The 9,836-nt window shown below is 35.0% G+C and overlaps 1 protein-coding gene across 1 annotated transcript; it reads left to right on the top strand.

Moving 5' to 3' along the window:
• Positions 1-5,346: 5,346 nt before the first annotated feature.
• On the top strand, positions 5,347-9,407 carry LOC127499576 (extracellular calcium-sensing receptor-like). The gene is made up of 4 exons (XM_051869972.1): positions 5,347-5,595; positions 7,882-8,109; positions 8,279-8,402; positions 8,494-9,407. Exons 1-4 carry the CDS (start codon positions 5,377-5,379, stop codon positions 9,405-9,407), a joined length of 1,485 nt encoding a protein of 494 aa, XP_051725932.1. The 5' UTR covers positions 5,347-5,376.
• The last annotated feature ends 429 nt before the right edge of the window (positions 9,408-9,836 follow it).

Below are 9,836 nucleotides of genomic sequence, written 5' to 3'. Positions count from 1 at the left end.
GATAGCTTTCAGTTATACTGTAATGTTGAATGTCTAATTAAATAATTATTGTTTTAAAAATATATATATATATATTACATCAGTACCAGTATTAGAATCAGTGACACTGGCCTTCATTCATAAAAAGATGCCATTAAACAAATATTTAAAATATACTTTTTTTAAGTTGTCTCTACATTAATTTGGAAAGTAACTGTGAAATTATTACAATATAAAAATATTAAAAACCCCAATAATCGATTGACAGCACTAATTTTTACCTTAAATTGGGTGGTGCGAGCATTATTGATCTCTAAAAACACATTATATATATTTCATTTATACGGAAAGCTGGAGGGCGCCCTCATGCAGAAAGTCCAAATATGCCTCACAGATGTAACGTTCCAAGAAAATCTTTAATACAGCTATTGCAATAGCTGAATAAAAAGATAAATAGAATATAGAAGATAGAAAAGCTTTGACATTAAATCTGAAGACAATAAACACATGAATGTGACAATATATGGTTTATCTGTGTTCTTGAAGCCATTCGGGGTATTTTCATAAGAATAAAGTATTTATAATGCAATGCTAATTGACATAGCATTAATTACAGTATAGAATACTACAAAATAAAATACTGTCTGCCTCATTATGTGATAAGCCACTTCAGATCCCAAATGGAAGTTATTTCAGATATTTGACTGACATTATGAAGTGAGCTTTGAGTAAAACTATTTTATTGTTTGGCACGCTTTGCTTTTCAAATGCACATTGTAAGTGACTCGAACTCACAGCGTTTGCAGAAATTGCAGCATTTACTTAACTGATCGAGCCGCTCCTCACTGTGAAATATTATTGTTCAGCACATTATAAACATCTACTTTTGAGCAGATATTCACAAACACTGTATTTCACAGTAAACACTTGTATGAACATTCTAATATTCATCATGTTACAGGGTAAACACTCACATTTCTTTTACTATCATATTGTGTTAAATACTATAGAGCATAAAAACATCCTCATGTCATCTAGATTTATTAAGAGACTTAGCAATGAAAGGTTGCCTACCTGACTATATAGCCTATTTTATATTTCAACATGTTTCAGTTGATTTCACACATAGCTACTTGAAAAATGTACTTAAGTACAGTAACTTAAGTAAAAATAATTTGTTACTTTCCACCACTGGTTATAAGATCTCATTGATTTACATTGCAAGCTAAATAAAAATATCAGCAACTGCACCAAACTGTCACACTTGGTTGCAGCAAATGATGAGATGTAGGATCTAAGCACAAGCAGTGTAAGGTTTATTGACAATAACTTTAAACAAAAACACTCTTCACTATGAAACAGAACAACTGGGTTTACACAACAGAGAACTGACAACTGAACTGAACTAAACACAGGGCTTAAATACACTGAACAAACAAAGGAACTAATTAACTAGACACACCTGAACATAACTAACTCAATCAGTAACCATAGAGACCAATAGGGGAGAACGGAGGAATACAGGACTAATTAACAAAACAAGAAAGCTTAGAACTCATATTCAGAGCAAACTCAAAACATGAACAATCAAACTCAAAACATTACACAAACTGCATATTTTTGCTCAGTTTGGGCCTCTGAATATATTGAGGTGCTCTTTCCTCATTGAGTGTAAGCTCTAAATTCTCACTATATTATACTATATGGGACATAAAAGACTGATGTATCAAATATCACAACATAAAACGCATACTACTTTTCTTTTAGATTTTTAGATTCAATGAACTGCTCCAAAAAACTGATTTTTTTTTTTTTTTTTTTTTTTTTTTAACTATTTCAGTGACAAGATTCCTCATAAGGATTATAAATTTTGCACTGGATACTTTAAACTTCAAATAACGGCATGCATGTCATTTTAAGCTACGTAGAATAAAGCGCATGACACAAAAGAATATACTACAAATTGTCTTTAATCTAATACTCAGAAATCACAGGAGAACTCAGGACAAAGAAGGGCAACACAACCACTAAACATAAAATATCGACGAGAACAGACAAAGGAACAGATTATTAATGTTCATAACTCATTAATAAATGGTTCACAGGTTTTCACTTTACATTAAGGTTCACTTTCACAAGTTATTAATGTTCATAACTCATTAATAAATGGTTCACAGGTTTCCACTTTACATTAAGTTTCACTTTCACAGGTTATTAATGTTCATAACTCATTAATAAATGGTTCACATGTGTTCACTTTACGTTAAGGTTCACTTTCACAGGTTATTAATGTTTATAACTCATGAATAAATGGTTCACAGGTTTTCACTTTACATTAAGGTTCACTTTCACAGGTTATTAATGTTTATAACTCATGAATAAATGGTTCACAGGTTTCCACTTTACATTAAGGTTCACTTTCACAGGTTATTAATGTTTATAACTCATGAATAAATGGTTGACAGGTTTTCACTTTACATTAAGGTTCACTTTCACAGGTTATTAATGTTTATAACTCATGAATAAATGGTTGACAGGTTTTCACTTTACATTAAGGTTCACTTTCACAGGTTATTAATGTTTATAACTCATGGATAAATGGTTCACAGGTTTCCACTTTACATTAAGGTTCACTTTCACAGGTTATTAATGTTTATAACTCATGAATAAATGGTTCACAAGTGTCCACCCTACATTAAGGTTCACAGGTAACTAATACTGGAATTACATTTTTCATTATTAATATCTAATCAAGTTATGGTTATTATTTTTTGTTTTATTTGCAAAATAACGTTGAAATTTCATCTTTAAAAAACAAGAAATCAGTTTTTATACACTGCTGTGGATAGGAATCATGACCTTTTTGGAGAGTATCATGGGTAAGACAGAAACTTCTGGTAAGCAACATAGTTAGAAAAGTGGCAGTCATGAGATATTAATAAGAAAAGCACAAATACAACACCCTTCAGTCTAATTATGATAGTCAATTTTTGCTGCAACATGAAATAAACCAGGAATCTGGTTTTGAGTTAAATAAGTGTTAATAAATACATTTATTAAGCATTTATAACATGTGAGTTAAAAACGGCTCACTATTTGGCAGGTATTGCGTTAAAGTCGCCCTTTTTATTCATGCAGTTATAATTGCATTATTAATGATTTATAATGCATTTGTAAATGACTTATTAATAATTACCAAACACCTTTATAAACGCTTTACAAAGGGAACCTTAATGTAAAGTGTTACGGTAACACTTTATTTTAGGGTCTTTTAACTAGTTGCTTATTAGCATGCATATTACTAGAATTTTGGCTATTTATTAGTACTTATAAAGCACATATTAATTCCTTATTCTGCATGACCATATTCTACATTCTTAATCCTACCCAATACCTAAACTTAACAACTACTTTACTAACTATTAATAAGCAGTAAATTAGTAGTTTATTGAGGGAAAAGTCATAGTTAATAGTTTATATGTGTTCCCTATACTAAAGTGTTACCAGTGTTACCTTATTATTATTATTATTATTATTATTATTATTATTTCATTTGTTGTGACAAACATTTCCATGCCACAGAAGCCAGAGCAGTGTATTGGTAAAGAGTTTTTTTTTTTTTTTTTTTTTTTTTTTTTTTTCTTCTTCTTTTTTTTCCCCCACTCTCTCATTAACAACATTCTGTTATTATTTGTTTATTTGTTTGTTTTTGCAAAAAGTTTTAGTCTGTAACTTCAGTCACTATAACCATGGTTCAGTCAGGTGTTATTTAAGGCTACCACACATATCATGGAGATGTCTATTTGATGTATGCATTTTCATCTGCAAGATGTATTTTTTATATTTTTTATTGTTTCCATCTGCATCTGTCTCTAAGACATTTCCTGTCAGATGTTAAATAGACATTTGAAGAAAATGTCTTTAAGATGTCTATGATTTAGAATGTAAGTAAAACTGCTTTGAGATGTTTGAACACAATAGATGCTTTGCAGATTAAACGCTCTTTAACAGATATCTTGGAGACCTACCTGTGATATCTGGGTACCATGACAACAAAAAAAAGGAAATTTGTTCATAGTCATGACTAGAATACTTTGTCGTTTGTTTTCTAAATGGGACAGATCATGGGTAACACCTGTTATTAAAAAAATAGATTGGTTCTCTGATGGAGAAGTGATTATTCAGAAACAATTGACTGCAGAAAATTGCGATGGATCAATCAGAATTGTATTTCACAGACGTTTAATAATATTTAAAATTATTTTAAAGTTAACACACATTAGATGAATAAAAAACTTGTTCTTTACTAGTTAATACACAGTAGATACCTTAAAATAAGCATATGTCAGTCATCCAGTTTGATAAATTCTTTATAACTTAGTATTACCACTGTATGATTTTGTTAAGGCTGGCTTTTTTTTTTTTTTTTTTTTTTTTTCTTCGAAAGGTAAATGCAAGACTGACATCTAGAGGACATTCTAATGAAAAACACAGTCAAGAAAACGTGGATATAAAAGTAGATATAATATAATTGATATTATATTCCTAATTTTTGTCACCTCAGCATTTCTAAATAATCGTTTACAATCTCCCTGAGCAGCAAATCATTGTGAATGCATAAAATCTTTCCATCAGTACTGTTTTCTTGCCACCGACCCACCCGTTAAAGAGCTGGTTCTATCATTTAAAAAAAAAAAAAAATACAAAAGTTGTCATTACATAGATTAGAAAAACAGCGATAGGAGTGTAACATCCTGATTTCCAGGAACGCCCACTTAGCATCTCCTGCTCATTTAAAGCAACAGCCACACACCCTTTATCATAAATTAGTGAGCTGAGTGGTTGAATAGCTCAGAAATGGAGATGTGGTTCACTCTGAACATCTGCCTGTATCTGTCTTTTAGCTTTATTTTGGCAGCTTCAATACTCGGATCAGACATGTGTCAGCTCCAAGGGCACTTCAGGTTGAATGGAATGTACAAGAATGGAGATTTTATATTTGGAGGCCTGTTTGAGGTTGATTTCCTCACAGTGTTCCCGGAGCTGAGCTTCAGAACTGAGCCAGAACCACCATTCTGTGAGCAGTGAGTCTAGAGTGGATAAGGACAGCAATACGAGGCTGAAATAAAAAGTTTTTTAAAACTAGGAAAATATACCTCAAAAATATTTTTACAAAACATCTTGAATTCAATGTTAATTGCCATTGTGAATTTGTTCAAATTATGTTTTACTGCTTCATTACTGTAATTGATTCCTTATTATTTGTACTGCCAATTACCTTTCCAGAATAGTTTAAATATCAACATTCTCTTGCTTTTTCATAGATTTGATATGGAGAGCTTCCAGCAGGCACAGACCATGGCTTTTGCAATAGATGAGATCAATAAGAATCCAAACATGCTTCCTAACATCACTCTTGGTTACCATGTTTATGACAACTGTGTGATGCTAGGAATGGCGTTTCGGGCTGCCATATCCCTGGCCAGTGGGACAGAGGAGTCCTTCTCAAACCTAAACTGCACTGGCCCACCACCAGTGATTGGAATCGTGGGGGATTCAAGTTCAACTGCTTCTATTGCGATTTCCAGTATTCTGGGGCTGTTTCGAGTACCTATAGTAAGATTGGATGAAAGAAAAAAGGGTTTCTTATCTGTTTTTGTATAAAAAAAATAAAAATAAAAAAAAGTTTCATAAGTACTGATCATTTTTTGATGATTTTTCTGTCCTCTCTTGTCTTTCTCTCTAATTAGGTTAGTCACTATGCCACCTGCTCCTGTTTGAGTGACAGGAAAAAATACCCCTCTTTCTTCAGAACTATTCCCAGTGATGCCTTCCAGGTGCGGGCTATGGTTCAGATTTTAAAATATTTTGGATGGACCTGGGTTGGTCTCGTCTACAGTGATGATGACTATGGCATCTACGCTGCTCAGTCCTTCCATCAGGAAATGCAGCTGTTTGGAGGCTGTGTTGCTTTTTCTGAAATCCTTCCCCATGATAACAACCACAGAGATATTCAGCATATAACAACAGTGATTCAGGCCTCTACAGCTAGAGTGGTGGTTGTTTTTTCCACTCCATCCTTTTTGATACCTTTGTTGGATGAGGTGGTGTTGCAGAACATGACAGGCAGACAGTGGATTGCCAGTGAAGCTTGGGCCACCTCTCTTGTAAATCACGCTCCACATTTACTTCCCTTTCTAAGAGGCACACTGGGGATCGCCATCAGACGTGGAGAGATCCAGGGGCTTCATGAATTTCTGCTACGTCTCCATTCCAGCAATGATCCAAAAAATAACATGTTAAGGATCTTTTGGGAGAACATGTTTGGGTGCAGTTTTGAAACTGGGAGTAAAGAGACAGATGGAGAGCAAGTGAAAAAGGTGTGTACAGGACAGGAGGATCTGAGCACAACAGACACACCATACACTGATGTTTCAGAGCTGAGGGCCTCTTATAATGTCTATAAGGCAGTTTATGCCCTGGCACATGCTCTTCATGACCTGATGCAGTGTGAGGAGGGTAGAGGACCATTCAGTGGTAACAGCTGTGCTGACATAACAAACCTGAAACCCTGGCAGGTAAGACCCACAGGAATAGTGCAGATTCTCTTCAGGCATATACACTGTTTTCCAAATTATTAGGCTTATTAAGGAAAGTTTCTGTCAAACAGGATAATTGTGTTTAAAAGGCAGCTATAAAATAAATAAATAAATAAATAAAAAAGCCACTGTTGAGCAACAAACAGGTTTTTGAAGCTACTGGTGTCACTGGAGTCTCAAAAACCTCTCCATGCAGGCTGGCAATTATGCGTAAAGTTGCATTTCAGCCACCTCTAACCAAAGCTCACAAAGTGAAACGTTTACAGTGGGTGTAGAAATACATTTTCAAACAGTTTTATTGCTGTGGTGGTTTTTGCAGCATACGATAGTGCATTGTCCTTAATGAAAATCCTTTTATTTCAGAAAGCACTATCCTTCTTTTATACCATTGCAGAAAATGATCAGTTATAAACTCCACATATCTTGCAAAGATCATTTTGACACCCTCAGAGACCCTAAAGGGACCTTTCATCTCACTTCCCAATATTCCAGCCCAAATCATTATCTGCTAGCTCCTTGCTGATGCCACAGTAAATAAAACTATTTAAAAACGAGTCTTTATGTAGTTCCAAACCCGCTGTAAATGTTTCTCTTTGTGATTTTTGTTTAGAGGTGGCTGAAAAGCAACTTTACGCACAAGTGCCAGCCTGCATGGAGAGGTTCTTGAGACCCCAGAGACACCAGCAGCTTCAAATACCTGTTTGCTGCTCAACAGTGGCTTTTTTTATTTTTTAAATATATTTATCATTATTTATTTACAGAAACTTTCCTTAATAAGCCTTTATCTGGCTGAGTTCTCTTGTGCTGTAAATAACTCACAAATCTTAGTTTGATAATCTCCATTCAGTTTCCACACAATATTAGTTGGTTTCATGTCTTTTGCAAACATTGCACCAATTCATGTTTTCATGCATCTTCAGAAAGATCTTTCTTTCTCCCCATATTGCATGAGAACTACTTGCTTAACGGGAACAACCTCTTTAAGCAGGGTTTACATTTACCTAAGTAGACCCGGAAAACTATTTAAAAAACCTCTCTGAGATTGATACCAGTTTTCTAAAAAGATATGGATAAATAAAACAAAACAAACAAACAAACACTTTCTTTGAAAAACTAAAATCTGAATTTGAATTTGTTTATTTTATCTGAATCTGTTTATTGTACTGAAATTCTGTTCATATGTCACTTGCATAATAATTTAAAACAGTGTACAAGAACTGATTTGGAAAGCAAAATATGTGCGGTAAAATAATCAAAATTTCACATAAAAAAATAACACCTGTCCTGTTTACAAACTGTACAGTTGGTTCACTACCTACAGAAAGTGAACTTCACCACAGGCTTTGGGGATCATGTGTCATTTGATGAGAATGGAGATGCTCTGCCTATCTATGATGTACTAAACTGGCAGCCGAGCTCTGATGGATCAGTAAGGGTCCAAACTGTTGGTGTAGTAAATGAAGAGGCAGCAACAGGGATGGTGCTCACACTGGATGACGATGCATTATATTGGAACTTTGAGCCAAAACAAGTAACTAACACAGCATGTTAATATCATCCCTTTTGCAGATGTAACCTAAAAATAGTCAAAGCTTTGAAAAGATAAATAAGAAAGAAGTAATGGAAAGGCCAAGCTTGTCATTATGTAAAAGAGATGACAGGCAAACACATGACCTAACAACAGATGATGTCTCTTTCAGATTCCAAGGTCAGTGTGCAGTGAGAGCTGCCCCCCAGGCACAAGGCAAGCCTCGAGGAAGGGCTTTCCTGTTTGCTGTTTTGACTGCCTCCCATGCAGAGATGGAATGATTTCTAATACAACAGGTGAGATGATTATTGTTGGCGAATTTTTAATATAATTTGAAAGTACTTTAAGCTTAAAATCCTCATCTTCTTTCTTTTTCTTAAATCACAGATGCAAATGAGTGCATAGTGTGTCCAGATGAGTTCTGGTCCAATCCAGAAAAGGATCAGTGTGTCCCCAAAGAAGTAGAGTTTCTATCGTATGAGGATCCTCTGGGCATCTCTCTGACCACTGCTTCTCTGCTTGGCACCTGCTTCTGTGCTCTTGTGATGGTCATCTTTACTCATCACCGTAACACTCCCATAGTACGTGCCAACAATTCAGAGCTCAGCTTCTTGCTGCTGTTGTCACTCAAACTGTGTTTCCTGTGTGTGCTACTGTTCATTGGTCAGCCACAGTTGTGGAAATGTCAGTTAAGACATGCTGTGTTTGGCATAAGCTTTGTCCTGTGCATCTCCAGCATCCTAGTCAAGACTATGGTGGTAATAGCTGTGTTTAATTCCTCTCGACCAGAGGGCAAAACCGCGTTAAAATGGTTTGGAGTAGCTCAACAAAGATGCACAGTTCTGATCCTAACAGCCATCCAGGTTGTGATTTGTGCAGTCTGGCTATCAACTGCCTCTCCATCACCCCATAAAAACAACCAGTATATCCGCTCAAAAATAGTATATGAATGTGCTATTGGCTCAGTGGCTGGTTTTTCTATGTTGCTGGCATACATTGGACTGTTGGCAGCAGTAAGCTTTCTATTAGCCTTCCTGGCAAGAAATCTTCCAGATAATTTTAATGAAGCAAAGTTTATCACTTTCAGCATGTTGATCTTCTGTGCTGTGTGGATTGCATTTGTTCCAGCATATTTGAGCTCTCCAGGGAAATATGCAGTAGCTGTGGAGATATTTGCCATTTTAGCTTCTAGTTTTGGATTACTAGTGGCCATATTTGCCCCAAAGTGCTACATCATCCTTTTACATCCAGAGAGAAACACTAAAAAAGCCATCATGGGAAGAGATACACAAAAGAAATGATGATTTATTAACAAAGTTTGGGAGGAGCACATTCAGATAATCTACTCAATCAATGCGAGAGGAGGCATATATATAGAGCCGACTTACCAGTCTGTTCTACAATAGTTTTTCCAGCATCCCTCCTCCACCCCAACTCCTCAATCTCGATTATTCCTATCTCAGCCAGGGATTCATTTGGGGTTTCAACTCAAACAAATAAGTAAAATGTTTGCAATGCCTGCTGTTGTGTATCGTAATTATTAACATTAGGTATGTCATGGTAAATATATTTGTACAGAAAGAGTTCAGTATGGAGATTTCAGTTTGGCATACATGTTTTCCAAATGAATACAGCATTGTTTTAACTGCACTTTGATTTTTATATGCAGCTGTGACCAAAAGTATTGGCAGTGACAAATTTTGTGTTTCAAAAAGTTTGTGTTTCAAAAA

Source organism: Ctenopharyngodon idella, chromosome 18 (assembly GCF_019924925.1).
Source record: "Ctenopharyngodon idella isolate HZGC_01 chromosome 18, HZGC01, whole genome shotgun sequence".
Classification (NCBI taxonomy): domain Eukaryota; kingdom Metazoa; phylum Chordata; class Actinopteri; order Cypriniformes; family Xenocyprididae; genus Ctenopharyngodon; species Ctenopharyngodon idella.
This window is presented reverse-complemented; position numbering and strand designations above follow the sequence as displayed.